The sequence below is a fragment of the Nerophis ophidion genome, linkage group LG11, assembly GCF_033978795.1.
Source record: "Nerophis ophidion isolate RoL-2023_Sa linkage group LG11, RoL_Noph_v1.0, whole genome shotgun sequence".
NCBI classification, from domain to species: Eukaryota; Metazoa; Chordata; class Actinopteri; order Syngnathiformes; family Syngnathidae; genus Nerophis; species Nerophis ophidion.
Window position 1 is genome coordinate 26,024,816 of NC_084621.1, and position 24,701 is coordinate 26,049,516.

Here is a 24,701-nt window from a genome sequence, read left to right on the forward strand (position 1 = left end):
ATTTTGCGAAGCGAGTTCGACCCGGCAGTAATTCAAGGCAGGCGCATACTATATGCCCTGCGGCAATTCAAGGAAATATGGTGTATGCAATTGAATAGATTGCAAAGACAAAATACTTAACATTCGAACCGGAAAACTTTAGTTTTTGCAAATATTCGCTCATTTGGAATTTGATGCCTGCAACATGTTTCAAAAAAAGCTGGCACAAGTGGCAAAACATACTGAGAAAGTTGAGGAATGCTCATCAAACACTTATTTGGAACATCACACAGGTGAACAGACTAATAGGGAACAGGTGGGTGCCATGATTGGGTATGAAAGCAGCTTCCATGAAATGCTCAGTCGTTCACAAACAAGGATGGGGCGAGGGTCACCACTTTGTGAACAAACGTATTAAAGAACAACATTTCTCAACATTCATTGTAAAGAATTTAGGGATTTCACCATCTAAGGTCCCCAATATCACCAAAAGGTTCTGAGAATATGGAGAAATCCATGCATGTAAGCAACAAGACTGAAAACCAACATTGATCCCTCAGGCAGTACTGCATCAAAAAAGCGACATCAGTGTGTAAAAGATATCACCACATGGGCTCAGGAACACTTCAGAAAACCACTGTCAGTAACTGCAGTTTGTCGCTACATCTGTAAGTGCAAGTTAAAACTCTACCATGCGAAGCGAAAGCCATTTATCAACAACACCCAGAAACGCCACCAGCTTTGCTGGGACCGAGCTCATCTAAGATGGACTGATGCAAAGTGCAAAAGTTTTCTGTGGTCTGACGAGTCCACATTTCAAATTGTTTTTAGAAACTGTGGATGTGGTGGTTCTCTGGATCAAAGAAGAAAAGAATCATTCTGATTGTTAAAGGCGCAAAGTTCAAAAGCCAGGGAAGGTATGGGGGTGCATTAGTGCCCAAGGCATGGGTAACGTACACATCTATGAAGGCACCGTTAATGCTGAAAGGTCCATACAGGTTTTGGAGCAACTTATGTTGTCATCCAAGCAACGTTATCATGGACGCTCCTGCTTATTTCAGCAAGACAATGCCAAGCCACTTGTTACAACAGCGTTGCTTCATAGTAAAAGAGTGCGGGTACTACACTGGCCTGCCTGTAGTCCAGACATGTCTCCCATTGAAAATACCACAACAGAGACCCAGACTGTTGAACAACTTAAGCTGTACATCAAGCAAGAATGGGAAATAATTCCACCTGAAAAGCTTCAAAAATTGGTCTCCTCAGTTCCCAAACGTTTACTGAGTGTTGTTAAAAGGAAAGGCCATGTAACACAGTGGTGAACACTGTAGTGAACATGCTCCTGTGCCAACTTTTTTGCAATGTGTTGCTGCCATTATATTCTTAGTTAATGATTATCAGCAAATTTAGTTTCTCAGTTTAAACATTAAATATCTTGTCTATGCAGTCTAATTCATTGAATATAATTTGAAAAGGATTTGCAAATCATTGGATTATGTTATTATTTCCCATTTACACAACATGCCAACTTCACTGGTTTTGTTTTGTAGATAAAAAAACAAATTTTCAAGTTAAAAATATTTTCTTCATGTTAATACTTTTGGCGCGGTTTTTCCACTTTTTGTTACACTCGCGCAGTTTTCTTTGTTTCTCACCAGCAGAAACCATTGTCCGCACTCTTCAATGACAGGTGGTGCTGCTCAGTCAATTAAAGGCCGCTGGAGCGACTGATTTGCAACAGTTCGTCAAGCGATAACAACAGCAGAAGAAGAAGAAGAAGAAGAAGAAGAAGAAGGGTCACTACACGACGAGTCCACGCACGCGCGACGCTACGTCACTTCCATCAACTTGTGTGTAGTTATGATCAAGCCCGTCGTGGTCTGAGGATGACCAATTTGTGGATGAGCAAAGTTAGAGTGAAGGACTAAAAAAAAGAAGAAAAGAAAAGGCGAGGGCTCCAGGCGGCGGCAGTGTGAGCGTTTCAGATGTAATTATACACATTTACTAGGATAATTCTGGAAGATCCCTTATCTGTTTATTGTTATAATAGTGTTTTAGTGAGATTGTAAAGTCATACCTGAAAGTCGGATGGCTGCAGTGAACGCCAGTGTCTTTGAGAGAAGCCGAGGAGCCAAGATCACAGCTGCCTTTTTGAGCTGCAGGATGAGGTCGCGAAATCCACTCAAGTCTCCGGTAAGAGCTGACTTAAAGGCCTACTGCAACCCACTACTACCGACCACGCAGTCTGATAGTTTATATATCAATGATGAAATATTAACATTGCAACACATGCCAATACGGCCTTTTTAGTTTACTAAATTACAATTTTAAATTTCCCGCGGATTTTCCTGTTGAAAATGTCGCGGAATGATGACGCGTGTTTGTGACGTTATTGGTTGGAGGGGACATATTAGCTCAGCACCACTTGCGGCTAAAAGTCGTCTCTTTTCATCGTGCAATTAAACAGTATTCTGGACATCTGTGTTGCTGAATCTTTTGCAATTTGTTCAATTAACAATGGAGAAGTCAAAGTAGAAAGATGGAGGTGGGAAGCTTTTAGCCTTTAGCCACACAAACACGGTGATTCCTTGTTTAAAATTCCCGGAGGTGAAGCTTTACTATGGATCAGAACGGTCAAGCGAACATGGATCCCGACTACATGTCAACCAGCAGGTTTTGGTGAGAAAATTGTGGTAAAAAGTCGCCTCTTAGCGGAGATCAGCGGAGCCAGCGTCTTCCTGCTGCCGTGACTTCTCTCATAGACTCTGGCGTCAAAACACCCGTGGCCACACCCCTCCGACTTTAAGGTACTCTTTAACTCTCTAAAACACTAGCAACACAATAGGCAGATTGTCATGGTCCACGTCTTGGACCATGTCATATTCTGGTTTTGTTTCTGTTTTGTTATCATCCTGTGTTGTATTCGACGTCTTTGGTTCCCGGTGGCACTTCCTGTTTGGTTTCTGTTGTCATGGTTACTCATTTAGTGTCACCTGTTTCTTGTTTGTCGTCACGCACCTGATTTGATTATCTTCTTATTTAAGACCGCCCCTGTTTGTCATTCGTTCTCGGACTATAGTTTGCTACACGCAAAAAGTGACATCGCGCTTCCCGCATTGTGGTAACTATCCTTTTTCACCCTATCAACTTCCATGCTATTTTGTTTGTTTACTTGTCCCTAGTTTACATACTAGCGCTTTCAGTTCATTCTAGCTTCCACGCTACTTCTGTTTGTTTTGTCTATAGTGCCTATGTGCCAGTATTTCTGTTATTAGTTTGTTTTCATAGTTAGGAATAAATCATCATTCCTACCTTAACGTTGTGTTCCATCTCTGCTGCACCACGAGAACGCAAATTATCCTAGTAAATGTGTCTAATAACATCTGAATCGCTCTCACTTGCCCTCGCCTTTTTCGTTTTTCTAGGCTTTCACTCTAAATTTCCTCCTCCACAAATCTAATCTTTCATCCTCGCTCAAATTAATGGGGAAAATTGTGAAAAATAAGTCGCCTCTTACCGGAGATCAGCGGAGCCAGCGTCCTCTTGCTGCCATGAATTCCTTCAGAGACTCTGGCGTCAAAACACCCGTGGCCATACCCCTCCGACTTTAAGGTACTCTTTAATTCACTGAAACACTAGCAACACAATAGGCAGATAAGGGATTTCCCGGAATTATCCAAGTAAATGTGTCTAATAACATCTGAATCGCTCTCACTTGCCCTCGCCTTTTTTGTTTTTCTAGGCTTTCACTCTAAATTTCCTCATCCACAAATCAAATCTTTCATCCTCGCTCAAATTAATGGGGAAATTGTCGCTTTCTCGGTCCAAATAGCTCTTGCTGCTGGAGGCTCACATTATAAACAATGTGAGGACGTGAGGAGCCCTCACCCTTGTGACGTCATCGTCTGCTACTTCCGGTAAAGGCAAGGCTTTTTTATTAGCGACCAAAAGTTGAGAACTTTGTCGTCAATGTTCTCTACTAAATCCTTTCAGCAAAAATATGGCAATGTAGCCAAATGATCAAGTATGACACATAAAATGGACCTTCTATCCCCGTTTAAATAAGAAAATCTCATTTCAGTAGGCCTTTAATGAAATGACAAGCAAGAAGCACAACACACTTCAACAACAAGAGTTAACAATTAATTTTTTTTCACAACTCCTTAGTCCTGGCGAGCAATAAACCCAAGAAGTAAGGATTGTTTAAAAAAGGGGCTTCTGGAGCCACTTTTCAGCAAACGGCTCACTTATGAAGATAGAAAGATGTTTTGTACGCCATGCAAACGGGCTAAGAACAAGAACACCTTTACAGCCGGGTGCACTGATTTTCAAAGATCCAGCCTCACCAGGCACCGAGAAACACCTCCCAGATCCTCTCTTTGGTCGGAATGACGAGGCCGTCGATTCGTTACAACTAGAGATGTCGATAAATGCTTTAAAATGTAATATCGGAAATTATCGGTATCGGTTTTGTAGTGGATTGGCCCGAAGCTTAAACTGCAAACAAAGTGGTTTTAGTACAAAAGGTTTATTTACCCATATTCAAAAGTACAAGTTGGATTGAATTGCAGACAGCATCCTTCGAAGGATCCTGAACTAAGCGAAATCATGCAAATCATATCAAATATTGGTCCACTGGCTTTTTATATGTTTTCCTCATGTGTCAAGGTCTTGTTGTTTTGCAAATGCTGGCTCCAAAACAACCGTGGATCCCTTAGTCATAACAAACGGTCATAACATTTCTTAGAATGGTCAGAGCGACCACAAACTGAACTTTCCCCTAGACATGCTCAGCAGTGTTTCAGAGGCTTTTAGATAGACTTTCTTTTTGGACTAAAACAGAAACAAAATATGGTATACAGGTGAGAAATTCCACTATAGTTTCAGAAAGTATTATTAATGACTTTTTTTTTACAACCCCGCTGTACAGAGCGGTAAGTACAGAGCAGTTGCGTATCCAAGCCAGCAACCCCTCCCCTTTCCCCTTTCCCACACACAACACAGGAGTTGACGACTGCAGCATGAGAGGTTTACTGACGACGCTTGATGACCTCATCAAACCGTAACAACAACAACAAGTAGTGTGTTGTTGCCGGTGCTGGAGCCGTGGGCTATGGTTTGGGATTATTTAAAGTGGGTCAGGCGGATACAAAACTGGCAATTTGCAATGACTGCAAAAAGTTGGTTATGCGAGGAGGAACCAAGACGTCTTCCTTCAGCATTCCAGAAGCTCTGACTGACTGGTAGGCCACTTCAAGCACTCACCACTCGCTTGCAGCACATTTGTGTTACTCATACAAATACGCTAGTGCAGGGCAGATTGAGCCCAGTTTATAATTTCCTGTTATACAGTATACCAGGCAGTCTTGCACTTAAGTATAATAGAGTCATAAAGTAAACAATAACATAATCCTCTTATGTTATTGTTTACTTTATGACTCTAGTATACTCTGGACTGAAGCTGGGTGCCTTCATTGTTTTTTGTAGCTGTTGTTTTGAGGCATATTTAAAAAAAATAATGCACTTTGTGAAAGTCAAAGTATAGTACTTCCCATAGTTGTAGTGGGTATCAGGATTATCTCAGGAACAGCATGTCTCAAATTCCAAGCTAAAAAAAATAATGCACTTCAATAATAAATATGGAAATGCCATGTTGGCACTTTTTTCCATAACTTGAGTTGAAGTAATTCTCTTATTTTGGAAAATCTTTCTACATTTTTTAATGCATCCAGCGGGGCATCACAACAAAAATAGACATAATAATGTGTTAATTCTTCAACTGTATATATTGGTATCTGTTGATATCGGTATCTGTAATTAAGAGTTGGACAATATCGGAATATCGGCAAAACTATTTATTTATATTTTCCACAAAGCCAACCAAACATCCACCATGCTAGTAAAACTCCTGAACATGTTCGCGCTCCCTCTCCTAACTCGCCCACTCACTTACACATGTCACTCACCCCACATACCGCCATTCTTAAAGGGGAACACACATTTTATCCCGAAAGGGAATAAGCGGTAGAAAATGGATGGATGGATGGATATGCATGTTTGCCCTGGCACACCATTATCATTTTAAAACGGACGCAAACAACTTTTTACACGTTTATACAAACCCCGTTTCCATATGAGTTGGGAAATTGTGTTAGATGTAAATATAAACGGAATACAATGATTTGCAAATACTTTTCAACCCATATTCAGTTGAATGCACTACAAAAACAAGATATTTGATGTTCAAACTCATAATGTTTATTTATTTTTTTTTTGCAAATGATAATTAAGAATTTAATGGCTGCAACACGTGCCAAAGTAGTTGGGAAAGGGCATGTTCACCACTGTGTTACATCACCTTTTCTGGGCATGGTCACCACTGTGTTACATCACCTTTTCTTTTAACAACACTCGATAAATGTTTGGGAACTGAGGAAACTAATTGTTGAAGCTTTGAAAGTAGAATTATTTCCCATTTTTGTTTTATGTAGAGCTTCAGTCATTCAACAGTCCGGGGTCTCCGCTGTCGTATTTTACGCTTCATAATGCGCCACACATTTTCGATGGGGGGACAGGTCTGGACTGCAGGCGAGCCAGGAAAGTACCCGCACTCTTTTTTTACGAAACCACGCTGTTGTAACACGTGGTTTGGAATTGTCTTGCTGAAATAAGTAGGGGCGTCCATGCTAATGTTGCTTGGATGACAACATAAGTTGCTCCAAAACCTGTATGGACCTTTCAGTATTAATGGTGCCTTCACAGATGTGTAAGTTACCCATGCCTTGGGCACTAATGCACCCCCGTACCATCACAGATGCTGGCTTTTGAACTTTGCCCCTATAACAATCCGGATGGTTGATTTCCTTTGTTCCGGAGGACACCACGTCCTCTGTTTCCAAATATAGTTCGAAATGTGGACTCGTCAGACCTCAGAACACCTTTCCACTTTGCATCAGTCCATCTTAGATGAGCTCGGGCCCAGCCAAGCCGGCAGCGTTTCAGGATATTGTTGATAAATGTGTTTGGCTTTGCATAGTAGAGTTTTAACTTGCACCTACAGATGTAGCAACCAACTGTAGTTACTGACAGTATCGTATCGTGATATTTATATTGCGCTTTTCTCAAGTGACTCAAAGCGCTTTACATAGTGACACCCAATATCTAAGTTACATTTAAACCAGTGTGGGTGGCACTGGGAGCAGGTGGGTAAAGTGTCTTGCCCAAGGACACAGCGTCAGTAACTAGGATGGCACAAGCGGGAATCGAACCTGCAACCCTCAAGTTGCTGGCACGGCCACTCTACCAACCGAGCTATGCCGCCCCAGTGGTTTTATGAAGTGTTCCTGAGCCTATGTGGTGATATCCTTTACACAATGAAGTCGGTTTTGATGCAGTACCAGCTGAGGGGTCAAAGGTCCGTAATAGCATCGCTTCAATGCAGGGATTTCTCCAGATTCTCAGAACTTTTTGATGATTTTACGGACGGTAGATGGTAAAATCCTTAAATTCCTTGCAATAGCTCGTTGAGATATGTTGTTCTAAAACTGTTCGACAATTTGCTTACAAAGTAGTGACCCATGCCCCATCCTTGTTTGTGAATTATTAGCATTTCATGGAAGCTGCTTTTATACACAATCATGGCACCCACCTGTTCCCAATTAGCCTGCACACCTGTGGGATGTTCCATATGATACTTGTACTTGTATGGCGCTTTTCTACCTTCAAGGTACTCAAAGTGCTTTGACATTACTTCCACATTTACCCATTCACACACACATTCACACACTGATGGAGGGAGCTGCCATGCAAGGCGCTAACCAGCACCCATCAGGAGCAAGGGTGAAGTGTCTTGCTCAGGACACAACGGACGTGACGAGGTTGGTACTAGGTGGGGATTGAACCTGGGACCCTTGGGTTGCACACGGCCACTCTCCCACAGCGCCACGCCGTGTTTATAAGTTTATAAGTGTTTGATGAGCATTCCTCAACTTTATCAGTATTTATTGCCACCTTTCACAACTTCTTTGTCACGCGTTGCTGGCATCAAATTCTAAAGTTAATGGTTATTTGCAAAAAAATAAATGTTTATCAGTTTGAACATCAAATATGTTGTCTTTGTAGCATATTCAACTGAATATGGGTTGAAAAGGATTTGCAAATCATTGTATTCTGTTTATATTTACATCTAACACAATTTCCCAACTCATATGGAAACAGGGTTTGTATCTACATTACCACAAAAACGCGTTTGAGTTTGTAATACACAACACAACACAATAGAACACCAATCATACTACAGTATATGTAAAGTATTATTTCATGTTTTGTTCGTACACTGTAGTCGTAATACCATACATGCATCATCTAGCGTGCATCATCAGCAACATTTTAATGACTCACTCGACAGACTGTTTTGGTCCAGCTGGCTGGGGAAGTTTTTCCGGTTTATTCGGATATGCACACCGTTCATCCTCTGTATATTCAGCTTCAAAAAGATAAGGTCGTTAATTCACATTTTTTTCTAAAATAGTAATCTTTGTTGTTTGTTACCAAGTCTACCATGATTAAAAAACACACTCGTGTTTGTTTACGGAAGTCGGAACATACTGGAAGTCAGCCGTGCGCTGCTATGGAAACGGAACTTAATGCGTGCAAGACGTCGATGATTAAAATTACCAAAAATACGGTAAATATTGTACGTATTACATATTGTAATAAACATGTCTGTTACTACATTAAATATAGACTTGCAGTGTGTATATAAAACGTTGGAGGGTTCTGAAGTTGTTTTTATCATCTTTAAAACCCTAACAAAACAAAAAGACGTGTTCTTGTGTCATGATTGTGAACGATGGGCAAGATTTAAAAAAAAAAGTGCAATTTCCTTTTAAATGGCAAATAAATCAATCATTTTTTACTTTTTCATGTACATCGATTCACAATAATGATAATTTAAAAGTCTACTTTGTGTTGGCTTTACATATAGATTTAAGATAAACTAAGTATTTTGTTTAAAAAAAAATAATAATAATTTAAAAGAAATTATGTGATGGAAGTCAGTGGCGCCCCCGTGTGTCATTCATTATAATGACAGAAGAGTGAAAGTAGTTGAAATTGTGGCGATAATACTCACAAGTTCTTTTTAATTTGCATTTATTCATGTTTATTTTCTCTCTGGCACTCATCGAGGGTGGACGCTCCACTTTCCTCCTCCTTATCTCTCCTGCTTGCTTCTTTGTTTTGTCTTGTCTTTAACTTTTTGCACTGCTCTCCAAATCTAAACATTGGAACTATTTAACTGGCCTCAACAAAATTGACAAGATCTTGGGTTTGGGGGAACCTGCTGTCGTGATCAAGCGGTTGTTGCTGGACACACGACGGACTCTTGGGAGAAGAAGGAGGGCCGCGGGCCTGGCGAAACCTTTTCTGTGGAGGACGTGAAGATATCCACCTATTCGGAATTATTACAACAGGACATCTGCTGATTGGAGTAAGCGTTGCTCTGGTTTGTCGACAAATTGGAAGTTGCTGGCAGTCTTCAAAGTACCCCAAAGCTGCCACAAATGATTGGAGGATGTGGGAAGAACTGTGGATTACATCGGACTGTATACCCCGCAGTTTTTGAGAACCAATCATAGACAATTTTGAGTGATAAGCAAAATTATTTTTCACCCGCATAAAAATAATTCTAACTTGGATTGTTTCCCTGGCTTCGAGACTCTCCCTAAGGTCAGTGCAGCGAAGACACAACAAACTCCCTTCTTGTCCCTCATGGACACACACCTGTTGTTGACTTTGGACTAGCGACTGCAATACACCAAGGCCGCGGAACAGAGACCCACTATGGCACGGGTGTCAACTCTGGCCCGCTTCATTTGGCCCTTGAGGCAATATCTAATTAACATTAGAGCTGGTATTATACAACTGTGGTGCCGCTGTAACACTGTATTCACCGCTAATACTCATACTTGCCAACCTTCCCGATTTTCTCGACAACTCCCGAAGTTCAGTGCCCCTCCCGAAAATCACCCGGCACAACCATTCTTCCCAATTTCTCCCGATTTCCACCAAAACAATGATATTGGGGGCGGGCCTTAAGGGCATTGCCTTTAGCATTCTCTACAACCTGTCGTCACGTCCGCTTTTCCTCCATACAAACAGCGTGCCGGTCCGGTCACATGGTATTTACGGCTTTTACTCACACATAAGTGAATGCAAGTCATACTTGGTCTACAGCCATACAGGTCACACTGAGGATGGCCGTACAAACAACTTTAACACTGTTACAAATATGCGCCAAACTGTGAACCCACACCAAACAAGAATGACAAACACATTTCGGGAGAACATCCGCATTGTAACACAACATAAACACAAAAGAACAAATACCCAGAACCTTGCAGCACTAACTCTTCTGGGGCACTACAATATACACCCACGCTACCACCAAACCCCACTCCCTAGCTTGTTCAATATTCAATGCAAAACTTGTTTGGGTCTTATTAAAAGGTTAATTTGTTCAACCTTGGCCCGCGGCTTTGTTCAGTTTTAAATTTTGGCCCACTCTGTATTTGAGTTTGACACCCCTGCACCACGGGCTTACACACACACACACCCACAAAAATATATGCCACACATACACCCCCCCCAACCCAAAGCCATCGACGCAAATCCCATAGGGGTGATGAATGGATGGTCAGCGCCTACCACTATGACCTTGAACTACCTTCCCTCTGTTGCTAGATATTAGACACATACTGCCCACTCGCAGAAAATGACAGCTGGGATAGAATTCGAATTCGGTACTTTTATAGGTACCGACCAAAGACCTACCGGGTACCGATTTAACAAAAAAAAAAAAATAATCAATTGGTACCATATTTCGATACGGTCATGTCCGGTCACAAACCAGCACAGATTAATTTCCACGCTGACAAAGCAGGAGGAAGGCACCCAAAAGTACAATATGGCTTTACATCTTAAAATTGCGCTAGCTTGATGCTAATTTACACTGGATTTACCATAGACATGCTAACGATTAGCATCAGCAATGGCAATAGATTTGTAATGGAACGCTACAATCAAACAGATGGTGTGTAATAAATACAATACTTAAAGTTTAAACTAAGGTTTTCAAAATTAACAAATAAACCAAGCATGGAATTAATCACAAAATATTATCGCATGAATCCTGTATCAACACAGATTATTCACCCAGTTTGGTTGTGATACGATAGAGATATTCAAGTTAAGTGTTTTAGGGGCCTCGTTTGCAGAAAGCTAAAGACCAGGCAGCCAGACCTTTTTAATGTATATTCCGGAAGAACCAACGTCTTCTTCTTGGGGCGGTATAGCTCGGTTGGTAGAGTGGCCGTGCCATTAACTTGAGGGTTCCAGATTCGATCCCCGCTTCCGCCATCCGAGTCAGTGCCGTTGTGTCCTTGGGCGAGATATTTTACCCACCTGCTCCCAGTGCCAACCACACTGGTTTAAATGTAACTTAGATATTGGGTTTCACCATGTAAAAGCGCTTTGACTCATTAGAGAAAAGCGCTATATAAATATAATTCACTTCACTTCACTTCGAGATGTATGTTGTAATATGTATATGTGCTTTGCTATGGAGGTTTTTTCCCCACTCCAGACTGGGCCCCCTTAGGAGCCCAGTCTGGATTGTATTTTTTTACTCATCCTTCCCCAGCGTTTACCTTTTTCCCATCTTTTACGGGGCGCCTTATGGCAACCCATCAGCGTTTTTGTTCTGTAACCCTGTACACCAGGGGTGTCAAACTCAAATACAGAGTGGGCCAAAATTTAAAACTGAACAAAGCCGCGGGCCAAAGTTGAACAAATTAACCTTTAATAGGTAGCCAAATAAGTTTTGCATTGAATATTGAGCAAGCAAGGCTTTTATAACTTTATATGACATGTACAATCCAGTTTCAAATAATAATATTTAAAAAATATCAATGGCATATCAAATAACATTTTAATAAACATGGAATGCCTATTTTCTACTTGCAGTGTTCTGAGGTAAATATCAAAATATTTTTTTTTCCACAGCCTAATAATAAATTTGAAAATAAAATAAGAATGAATAAATCCAACATTCAAGCCTTGAAATAGCAAGAGAATGTGCATGAATAAAACGTTGATTACTGCTCAATTTGCTATAACACCTAACTTAATAGTGCAAAATCAACTTTCAAAAAACAAACGGAAAATCATCAATGGTAAATTAAATACAATTTAAATAAAAAATGTAATGCCTCTTTTCTATTTGCAGACTACTGAGGAAAATATCAAAATTAACTTTTTCCACAGGCTATTAAATAAAAAAAAAAAAAATCACAATTAATAAATCAGCCATTCAGGCCTGACACTGATCTAATGTGATATGCCCAGGCCAGATACCTGGAGTTAGTGCTGCAAGGGTTTCTGGGTGTTTGTTCCATTGTGTTTATGTTGTGTTATGGTGCGGATGTTCTCCCGAAATGTGTTTGTCAATCTTGTTTGGTGTGGGTTCACAGTGTGGCACATATTTGTAACAGTGTTAAAGTTGTTTATATACGGCCACCCTCGGTGTGACCTGTATGGCTGTTGACCAAGTATGCCTTGTGCATTTGTAAAAGCCAGCAAATATTAATGTGATTGGGCCGGAACGCTGTTTGTATGGAGGAAAAGCGGACGTGATGACAGATTGTAGGGAACGCTAAAGGCAGTGACTTAGAGGCACGCCCCCATTATTGTGGTCCGGGTGAAATTTGGGAGAAATTCAGGAGAATGGTTGATTTTCGGGAGGGGCACTGAACGTTGGGAGTCTCCCGGGAAAAATGGGAGGGTTGGCAAGTATGAGTATTAGCGGTGAATGCGATGATACAGCGGCACTGTCGATGTCTAATACCGCGGGCCAGCTCTAATGTTAAATTGATATTGCCTCAAGGGCCAAATAAAATTACACGGCGGACCAAATTTGGCCCGCTGGCCAGAGTTTGACACCAATGCTGTACACTGTTTGTTTGTCTAATCTTGAACAGGTTTGTGCTGAAAACAAAGTTTCGTTGTACTTGTGCAATGACAATAAAGACCTATCATATCCTGTTTATATTCTTGTACTTTTTATTCCAAAGTAAGCTATTTTTTATTCAAAAAAAATTCATAAAACAAGTCCAGGAAGTGACGTAGACTTCACGCATACTTGGACTGATCTTGTCTTCCTGAACCCATAGACATCGAGCGCTACTGACGAGACGTGGGGCCGCCATCTTGGAGTGGTGATCCGCTCCACTCAGTGCAATTCATTTAGCAGAAAAAATGAACTGTCAGCGCATTTCATTCATTTGACCTCACTAAATACCTCTGATTTTCACACTTTTTTTTTTTTCATACGTGTAGCTGTGATAAAGGACACGTGTTTTGGCGTGTTTTATTATTCATAGCTTGCTTAACAGTAATAGAATATTCTTATATGCTAGAAGTGACCAGACGTCCGAGATCAAAACTGGGAATATAATCACAGAGAAAGGGGGAAAAAAAACAGTCAGCTATTTTTAAATTGAAGAAACAATATGTTTAGGTTATATTGACATGCGTATATCCTACACAAACAATGCATGAATACATTAGATATCTATATATCTTAGGGATCTATAGACCAGGGTTTTTCAACCTTTTTTTGAGTCAAGGCACATTTTTTGCGTTGAAAAAATCCGGAGGCACACCCCCAGCATAAGTCATTAAAAAACGAAACTCAGTTGACAGTAAAAAGTTGTCGCAATTGTTGGATATGACTTCAAACCATAACCAAGCAAGCATCACTGTAGCTCTTGTCTCAAAGTAGGTGTACTGTCACCACCTGTCACATCACACCCTGACTTATTTGGACTTTTTTGCTGTTTTCCTGTATGTAGTGTTTTAATTCTTGTCTTGCGCTCTTATTTTGGTGGCGTTTTCTCCATCCATCCATTTTCTACCGCTTATTCCCTTTTGGGGTCGCGGGGGGTGCTGGCGCCTATCTCAGCTACAATCTGGCGGAAGGCGGGGTACACCCTGGACAAGTCGCCACCTCATCGCAGGGCGGCGTTTTCTCTTTTTTTTGTTATTTTCCTGTGGCAGTTTCATGTCTTCAGGACACGTTGGGAACACTATGTCTCCCGGCTGGCCTGGGAACGCCTCGGGATCCCCCGGGAAGAGCTAGACGAAGTGGCTGGAGAGAGGAGAGTCTGGGTTTCCCTGCTTAGGCTGTTGCCCCCGCGACCCGTCCTCGGATAAGCGGAAGAAGATGAATGGAGTTTCATGTCTTTCTTTGAGCGATATTTCCCACATCAACTTTGTTTTAGCAATTCAACAATATTTCAGTTGTTTTTATCTTTTTTTGTGGGGACATTGTTGATTGTCATGTCATGTTCAGATGTCTTTGCTCCACAGTTAGTCTTTGCTGTCGTCCAGCATTCTGTTTTTCTTTACTTTGTAGCCAGATCAGTTTTAGTTTCGTTCTGCAAAGCCATCCCTAAGCTTCAAAACCCTTTCTTAGGGGCACTCACTTTTTGTTTATTTTTTGTTTAAGCATTGGACAAAATTTTACCTGCGCACTGCCTCCCGCTGTTTCCGACATCTAGAAAGCAATTAGCACCGGCTGCCAACCACTGATATGAAAGAGTATTACGCGGTTACACCGACACTCAACAACAACATATAATTTACAGACTATAATTACTGGTTTGAAAACAATTTGAACCCAAATATATGAAATTAGACAATCTCCCACGGCACACTACTGTGCCGCGGCACAGTGGTTGAAAAACACTGCTATAGTCTGTATCTCTGTTGCTACAGCAGCAGAGTTTATTCTGTCTTGACACTTTGTATTGATATTTTATATTACATTCTTCCCTTAAACGATCATTTTTACAGTGATTGTTTTATATGTATTTTTTATGTAGGTTGCTTTGGATAAAAGTGTCTGCCAAAAACATATATAAACACCTGAAAGTCTTTATATCAGCTAAAACCACAAAGCTGTTTCACTGGATGCAGAATAAAACCAAATTCTGTCTTACGGAACAATGTTAGTATTTGAATACTATTACTTAAAGACTTATTCCTGGTTGTAATTATACTGTTAAGAAAGTATTGTCTTATACTTTGCCTAAAATTAGAACGCATCATAATTAGGGGAGGCTGGTGAATTTTGTTTTAGGTGGGGCTGAAAGTTTGTAAACCCAACCCCGGTAGGGGGGGTCATCCTCCCCCAGAAAATCTATTTTGCTCTTTCTCAACTCTGTGGTAATATTCTTTTCACAAAATGCAACCAATATTACATCCATCCATACATTCATTTTCTACCGCTTGTCCCTTTTGGGGTCGTTGATATTAAATCTTACTTGTGAAAAGTAATCCCCCAATTCCTATTTTCAACAGTCCGCTCATTTGAGCAGGAAAACGCTGAACACCAGCCCGGTGTTTTCTACCTGTCAACTTTCAGTTTGTGCCGCTCGCAGGCTCCTCATCACCACTTCAATATGGCGGCCGAATTTCTCGCACCACAGCAGCCAATGCTGCGTCTACGTATCACATGACTATGGTCTTCTTCTTCTGTTATTAATAGTCGACCAACTGTTGCAGATCAGTCGCTCCGTCAACCTTTAATTGACTCAGCAGCACCACCTGTCATTAAAGACTGCAAACTACGCTTTCTGCTGGCAGGAATAAAGAAAATAAGTGAAAAAAAAAATGCCAAAAGTAATAACTTGAAGACAGTTGTGTTTTTACTGGAGAATCATTTTGGTGGCTTGAGGAACATTTTTCTTTTGAGTGGTTGAAACATTTTTGTGAGTTTGTGGAGTTTTGCCAGTCATTTCACTCTATAGGAAACTGCATTTTTGGGGAATTTTGCCTATCATTCCCTATTAGACAAGAATACATATATTTCTTTTATGCATTCTAAGTTGTAAAATATGGCAAGTACAAGGTGGCTAACAATGCAACTAATGGGAGGACACTATTCCGGCCATAAATCGTGCTACAAAATCATCCAAAAAGCGCCAAAAATACTCCATTAATGTCTCGTGACCTGTATATTAATAAAGTATTATTATTTTATATATATTATTATTATAATAATATTGTTATTCTAAGTGTTAACACAGTACCTTATACTGCTATATTGACATATTGAGCCGGTGAGCTGCTGCATCGCCTCTGAGTTCGTGAAAGTAAATTGGAGATGATAAATCATGCCTCTCACCTGGATAGTAGAAGGATGAGAAAATAAACCGGAAAGTTGGTCAACTTTGACTACCAACTTATACACGGAGATGGCAAGAAAGACACAAAAAGATGCTTGTTTGTGGCAACGTTTTTTTTAACCTTTCCTGAGGATTTTTTTTTATTTTTTATAATGAATTCTTCACATAAATGGGAAGATATAAACATCCCATCCGTCGGCATCCCGGTGACAGCAGACATTGTAAAGTGTTTAATTATGTCCTTTTGTATTAACTAATGCTTAAAATGATCAAAATACAAAAACATTACATGTTATTATGAATGTTACTACATTACATATATACTAAAAGTGTATATGTACAACGTTGATGGAGGTTGTAGATGTTTTTGTGAAGCACTTTACTACACAGGCTCTATTGTCAGCTGACTTTTGCTCGCGTTTATTTAGTCAGAATGCATAAAAAATAAAAACATACCATAATAAAAATACTACCTTTTTCCTACAATTTGAACCCTTTAGCTCATAAAACGGAGTGTTGGATTTTTCTTTGCTGGCGGCCACAATAAAAACAAATAAACTAGCAAAAACACTGAGAGGGTGTGTTACTGTTTGTGCTATGACGCCATCTTCTGGACGAATTTGCTCACTGCAGGTGCTGCAGTGTCCTTCTATTTACCGGAAGTGCTTTTTAAAAAAAATTTCGACCGCAGTGCGGTTCAGTCTTCCAGCCGTCCATAGCGTTCTTACTCATATGGATTCGTCCATCATCACTTCAGGCAACATTTGTAAGTTTTACAATATAACTAAAACAATTCTTACTTACTAAACCGTCCCATGTGTGATGTCCGTAGGAGTGTTTGCATGCATATTTGTACGTGTTATCGTAATGTAATCAAGCTAGGGTCGTTAGCATTAGCTAATATGCTCAAACTTTTACGAGTGTCTCTGTTCGTATTATCAACTTACAATGGCAATCTTTTTGTATTGTTTCAGTTTCAAAAATTCCTCAGTAAATTCGCCAAAACGTCACCATGGAGTTATTGAGTCTGCTTAGCCGATTGGAGAGTTAGCTTGCGCAGCTGGTGGGCCCATGACGATGACTTCTGTTTTGTTTGATCAGCCATTTAACTGCCCTGTACACCGTTTGGAAACAGTTAAAGAGCCTTTCTTTGTAAATAACTAATATCTCAACGTATATATCTGCGATTTATAGTCTTGTGCGGCTAATACATGGAATAATATTAATAATAATAATAGATTTTATTTGTAAAAACACTTTACATTGAGTAAACAACTTAAAAGTGCTACAGTGCATTTAAAACAAAAAACTAAACAAAAACAAAACAACGCTAAAACCACAAATAGCTGCCCCCAACCAGTAAAATAAATAGTAAAAAACAAAAAACAGAACAGCCTAATAGCTAGAACTAGCACACATATATTTAAAAAAGACTGTCTAAAAAAGAAGAGTTTTTAGGCCTTTTTTAAAAGTATTCACAGTCTGTGGTGCCCTCAGGTGGCCAGGGAGAGCGTTCCACAGACTGGGAGCGGCGGAACAATATTGTTTGCAAAAAAAATGTTATGAGTATGGCTTATATACGGGAAAATACAATCCTTTGTCTTACATAAGGATTGTAAATAAAAAACAACATTTTTTTAAAAGTGCAGTTCCCCTTTTATTTTTTATAAAACATTACCGTGACCTCAACCTCGTTTGCAAAGTATTTTCATTCATTCGTTGTTTACATCGCTCACCTGCTTCAGCTGCGTCTCGGAGTTGACGTGCACGTCGCACGTCTCACAGTGGAAGGTTTTGTTCTGCAGGCCCGTCGACGTTTTGGACGGCGGCGGCGGCAGTTTGCCTTTGACTGCGGCCCGCGGAAAGGACTTGATGCAGCCCACCCCGCTGCGGGCCTCCAGCATGGTCTTGTGCTTGGTACCTGCAGGATTTGAACACGAAGTGGTCCGGTCAGAAACTGTTCCAGTCATAGCTTAAAGGCGGGAGGCGTTAACCCTTCAGTCACCTTCGACCAAAAAACTGAATTGTTTTTAACCCCATCTTCGACAAATCAGTTCAATTTAAAATTTGGCCACACTGTTTTGAAGAAGTTTATCTTTAAAATGACATCATAGTACTTTTAACAAAGTTTTTCCGAATAGGAAATATTAATTTGCCCATTTTGGTCGCCTTTAATATCCACAAAGTTCAGTGAGCAGGTTATTATGTGTGTTGCATTTTTTTTTGCCATGACTAAGGAAGGTTGTCTGGATTAGCTCATATCTGGATTGGATCACTTCAAATAAAAATAATGGTCATTTGACCTGAATTATTGACGTTGTCCACAAGATAGTGGCAAAGTTGCATTTTTGCCGGATATTTAAAATTACTTAGTAAAAACCCCACGGGCCAGAGTCCCGGTGGGTCGGGGTTTGATCCCCCCCAGATACACACTATAGATCAGGGGTCTCAAACTCAATTCACCCAAACTGGATGCAGAGTTTTGGCCGTAGGAAAATATTTCTTTAAAAAAATATTTCTTAAAAAAAACATTTCTTAAACAAAATATTTTTTAAATGTCTTTATTTTGATTTTCAAATCAAAATATGAATGAACAAAATGAGAAGTAAGTAAATAAATCAGTGTCCAGGGCAACGTTTCTGTCTCTTTCACTCGTTTGCCGCTTTTCCACTAATGCAGGGGGAGGCAACCTAGAACGTTGAAAGCTATTTTGGACCCAGATAACACAAATGATTAAAATACTTAACTATTGCATGTTATTATGAATGTTACTACATTGCATATACACTAAAAGCGTGTATTTACAACATTGATGGAGTTTTTAGATGTATTTTTGAATAACTTTACTACATTGGCTACATAGTCAGCTGACTTTTGCTAGCGTTTATTTAGTCTTTCACTAAAGCTGCATCTGTTTAACACACAGCTTCTAAAACTTGTGGATCATCCTCATTATGTTCAGGCTCAAAAATATAAGTTCGTAGATCATCATTTGGCCCTAAGTAGTCTTTGTTGTTTCTCATAAAGTTAACCATGATTAGAAGTAGTTGTTGTTGCTGAAGGTAAAAGCGGGAATTGTGATGCGTCTGTGAAATTAATACACCGCCGTATGCTTAAAATGCTAAAAATACGTAAATATGGCATGTTATTATGAATGTTACTACATTACATGTATACTAACAGCATGTATGTAAAACAAAGGTTTTTGGAGGTTTTTTAGAGCCCTTTTTAGGTGGAATAAATCGACTTCCATTGGCTCCATTGTGAGCTGACTTTTGCTAACATTTATTTGCGATTTAGAATGCGTAAAAAAATTATAATACAGTCGAGATCAAAAGTTTACATACACTTGTAAAGAACGTAATGTCATGGCTGTCTTGAGTTTCCAATCATTATTACAACTCAAATTTTTTTGTGATAGAGTGATTCGAGCACATGAAGTTTGGTTCTTTTATGAATTTAACATGGGTCTACTGAAAATGTGAGCAAATCTGCTGGGTCAAAAGTATACATACAGCAATGGTGATATTTGCTTACATGTCCCTTGGCAAGTTTCACTGCAATAAGGCTCTTTTGGTAGCCATCCACAAGCTTCTGCCTGAATTTTTGACCAAAATTGGTTTAGTTCAGCTTGATGTGTTGGTTTTCTCACATGGACTTGTTTCTTCAGCATTGTCCACACGTTTAAGTCAGGACTTTTGTAATGCCATTCTAAAACCTTCATTCTAGACAGATTTAGCCATTCCTTTACCACTTTTGACTTGTGTTTGGAGTCATTGTCCTGTTGGAACACCCAACTGCGCCCAAGACCCAACCTCCGGCCTGACTATCTTAGGTTGTCCTGAAGAATTTGGAGGTAATCCTCCTTTTTCATCGTCCCATGTACTCTCTGTAAAGCACTAGTTCCATTGGCAGCAAAACAGGCCCAGAACATGATACTACCACCACCATGCTTGGCGGTAGGTGTGGTGTCCCTGGGATTAAAGGCCTCACCTTTTCTCCTGTAAACATATTGCATGTGATGTCAGATGAAACAAAAATTGAGCTGTTTGGCCACAATACCCAGCAATATGTTTAGAGGAGAAAAGGCGAGGCCTTTAATCCCAGGATCACCATAACTACCGTCAAGCATGGTGGTGGTAGTATAATTCTGTTGGCCTGTTTTGCTGCCGTTGGAACTGGTGCTTTAGATCGCGACTGTATGTGTGTTCTTGTCTTATGTAAGGGTTGTAAATGATAAGCAAAAATTGCAAAAAAGTGCAGTTAATTTTTAAGGCATTTCCAAGTGTTTAAGAAAGCTTATTTTGAGAAATCTGACTAATTCAGTGCATGGAAACATACTGACTGACGGTCTTGCTACCAAGGTTTCTAGAAGCTCTCACCGCTATTGTGGGCCTCCAGCTGAGATGCCGAATTGACGGCCACCTTGCACAGCGAGCAGTAGAGAAGACGCTTGGCTTTCTCCTCCTCCGTCTCTGGGTCCAGTTCCTTCTCGGGTTCGGCGTCAGGGTCCGGGCCCAGTTCGGTGGGGGAGTGGAGCTGTGACGGCCCCTCGTCCGTCCCGGCGGCTGAGGTCGTCTCTGAGGCGTCCGGGACTGCCGGCGAGGCTCCATCGACTGGTGGCAGTTGGAGCACGGGAAGCATCTCTGTAGACACATCAGAGGAGCGTGTTACCTCCTTGTATCTACTCGAAAATCATGGAATCCAGTTTGTAGTGGATCTAGCATAAACGTGTGAGAGTTCAGACCATAATGGATCTAACATAATAGTGTGCGAGTCCAGTCCATAGTGGATCTAACAAAATAGTGAGAGTCCAGTCCATAGTGGATCTAGCATAATAGTGTGAGAGTCCAGTCCATAGTGGATCTAACACAATAGTGTGAGTGTCCAGTCCAAAGTGGATCTAACATAATATTGTGAGAGTCCAGTCCATTTTGATTGTGAGAGTCCAGTCCATAGTAGATCTAACATAATATTGTGAGAGTCCAGTCCATAGTGGATCTAACAGAATAGTGAGAGTCCAGTCCATAGTGGATCTAACATAATAGTGTGAGCGTCCAGTCCATAGTGGATCTAACATAATAGTGAGAGTCCAGTCCATAGTGCATCTAACATAATAGTGTGAGCGTCCAGTCCATAGTGGATCTAAAATAATAGTGTGAGAGTCCAGTCCATAGTGGATCTAACATAATAGTGAGATTCCAGTCCATAGTGGATCTAACATAATAGTGAGAGTCCAGTCCATAGTGGATCTAACATAATAGTGTGAGACTCCAGTCCATAGTGGATCTAACATAATAGTGTGAGAGTCCGGTCCATAGTGGATCTAACATAATAGTGAGAGTCCAGTCCATAGTGGATCTAACATAATAGTGTGAGAGTCCAGTCCATAGTGGATCTGGCAAAATTGTGTGAGTCCAGTCCATAGTGGATCTAACATAATAGTGTGAGAGTCCAGTCCATAGTGGATCTGGCAAAATTGTGTGAGAGTCCAGTCCATAGTGGATCTAACATAAGAGTGACAGTCCATAGTGGATCTCACATAATAGTGTGAGAGACCAGTCCATAGTGGATCTAACATAATAGTGACAGTCCAGTCCATAGTGGATCTAACATAGTAGTGTGAGAGTCCCGTCCATAGTGGATCTAACATAATAGTGTGAGAGTTCAGTCCATAATGGATCTAACATAATAGTTTACGAGTCCAGTCCATAGTGGATCCAACAAAATAGTGAGAGTTCAGTCCATAGTGGATCTAGCATAATAGTGTGAGAGTCCAGTCCATAGTGGATCTAACACAATAGTGTGAGAGTCCAGTCCAAAGTGGATCTAACATAATATTGTGAGAGTCCAGTCCATTTTGATTGTGAGAGTCCAGTCCATAGTGGATATAACATAATATTGTGAGAGTCCAGTCCATAGTGGATCTAGCATAATAGTGAGAGTCCAGTATAATGCATCTAACATAATAGTGTGAGCGTCCAGTCCATAGTGGATCTAACATAATAGTGTGAGAGTCCAGTCCATAGTGTATCTAACATAATAGTGTGAGAGTCCTGTCCATAGTGGATCTAACATAATAGTGTCCAGTCCATAGTGGATCTAACATAATAGTGTGCGAGTCCAGTCCATAGTGGATCTAACAAAATAGTGAGAGTCCAGTCCATAGGGGATCTAGCATAATAGTGTGAGAGTTTAGTCCATAGTGGATCTAACACAATAGTGTGAGAGTCCAGTCCAAAGTGGATCTAACATAATATTGTGAGAGTCCAGTCCATTTTGATTGGGAGAGTCCAGTCCATAGTGGATCTAACATAATAGTGAGAGTCCAGTCCATAGTGGATCTAACAGAATAGTGTGAGAGTCCATAGTGGATCTAACATAATAGTGAGAGTCCAGTCCATAGTGGATCTAGCATAATAGTGAGCGTCCAGTCCATAGTGGATCTAACATAATAGTGTGAGAGTCCAGTCCATAGTGGATCTAACATAATAGTGTCCAGTCCATAGTGGATCTAACATAATAGTGTGAGAGTTCAGTCCATAATGGATCCAACATAATAGTGTGCGAGTCCAGTCCATAGTGGATCTAACAAAATAGTGAGAGTCCAGTCCATAGTGGATTTAGCATAATAGTGTGAGAGTCCAGTCCATAGTGGATCTAACACAATAGTGTGAGAGTCCAGTCCAAAGTGGATCTAACATAATGTTGTGAGAGTCCAGTCCATTTTGATTGTGAGAGTCCAGTCCATAGTGAATCAAACATAATAGTGAGAGTCCAGTCCATAGTGGATCTAGCATAATAGTGAGAGTCCAGTCCATAGTGCATCTAACATAATAGTGTGAGAGTCCAGTCCATAGTGGATCTAACTTAATAGTGTCCAGTCCATAGTGGATCTAACATAATAGTGTGAGAGTTTAGTCCATAGTGGATCTAACATAATAGTGTCCAGTCCATAGTGGATCTAACATAATAGTGTGAAAGTCCAGTCCATAGTGGATCTAACATAATATTGTGAGAGTCCAGTCCATTTTGATTGTGAGAGTCCAGTCCATAGTGGATCTAGCATAATAGTGAGAGTCCAGTATAGTGCATCTAACATAATAGTGTGAGCGTCCAGTCCATAGTGGATCTAACATAATAGTGTGAGAGTCCAGTCCATAGTGGAGCTAACATAATAGTGTGAGAGTCCAGTCCATAGTGGATCTAACATAATAGTGTCCAGTCCATAGTGGATCTAACATAATAGTGTGAGAGTTCAGTCCATAATGGATCTAACATAATAGTGTGCGAGTCCAGTCCATAGTGGATCTAACAAAATAGTGAGAGTCCAGTCCATAGTGGATCTAGCATAATAGTGTGAGAGTTCAGTCCATAGTGGATCTAACACAATAGTGTGAGAGTCCAGTCCAAAGTGGATCTAACATAATATTGTGAGAGTCCAGTCCATAGTGGATCTAACATAATAGTGAGAGTCCAGTCCATAGTGGATCTAACAGAATAGTGAGAGTCCAGTCCATAGTGCATCTAACATAATAGTGTGAGAGTCCATAGTGGATCTAACATAATAGTGAGAGTCCAGTCCATAGTGGATCTAGCATAATAGTGAGCGTCCAGTCCATAGTGGATCCAACATAATAGTGTGAGAGTCCAGTCCATAGTGGATCTAACATAATAGTGTACAGTCCATAGTGGATCTAACATAATAGTGTGAGAGTTCAGTCCATAATGGATCTAACATAATAGTGTGCGAGTCCAGTCCATAGTGCATCTAACATAATAGTGTGAGAGTCCATAGTGGATTTAACATAATAGTGAGAGTCCAGTCCATAGTGGATCTAGCATAATAGTGAGCGTCCAGTCCATAGTGGATCTAACATAATAGTGTGAGAGTCCAGTCCATAGTGGATCTAACATAATAGTGTACAGTCCATAGTGGATCTAACAAAATAGTGAGAGTCCAGTCCATAGTGGATTTAGCATAATAGTGTGAGAGTCCAGTCCATAGTGGATCTAACACAATAGTGTGAGAGTCCAGTCCAAAGTGGATCTAACATAATATTGTGAGAGTCCAGTCCATTTTGATTGTGAGAGTCCAGTCCATAGTGAATCAAACATAATAGTGAGAGTCCAGTCCATAGTGGATCTAGCATAATAGTGAGAGTCCAGTCCATAGTGCATCTAACATAATAGTGTGAGAGTCCAGTCCATAGTGGATCTAACATAATAGTGTGAGAGTCCAGTCCATAGTGGATCTAACATAATAGTGTCCAGTCCATAGTGGATCTAACATAATAGTGTGAGAGTTTAGTCCATAGTGGATCTAACATAATAGTGTCCAGTCCATAGTGGATCTAACATAATAGTGTGAGACTCCAGTCCATAGTGGATCTAACATAATATTGTGAGAGTCCAGTCCATAGTGGATCTAACATAATAGTGTGAGAGTTTAGTCCATAGTGGATCTAACATAAT

At 40.4% G+C, this 24,701-nt stretch overlaps 1 protein-coding gene across 2 annotated transcripts in view; it reads right to left on the reverse strand.

The window, feature by feature from the left end:
* The window catches only part of znf385d (zinc finger protein 385D), a 262,192-nt gene that overhangs the window by 22,445 nt on the left and 215,046 nt on the right, over positions 1 to 24,701 (reverse strand). For both annotated transcript variants that reach the window (XM_061915474.1, XM_061915471.1), the window contains exons 4-5: positions 20,609 to 20,872; positions 17,963 to 18,147 (exon numbers count right to left, since the gene is read on the reverse strand). In XM_061915474.1, the coding sequence (XP_061771458.1) occupies positions 17,963 to 18,147; positions 20,609 to 20,872 (449 nt within the window). The remainder of the gene's footprint in view (positions 1 to 17,962; positions 18,148 to 20,608; positions 20,873 to 24,701) is intronic.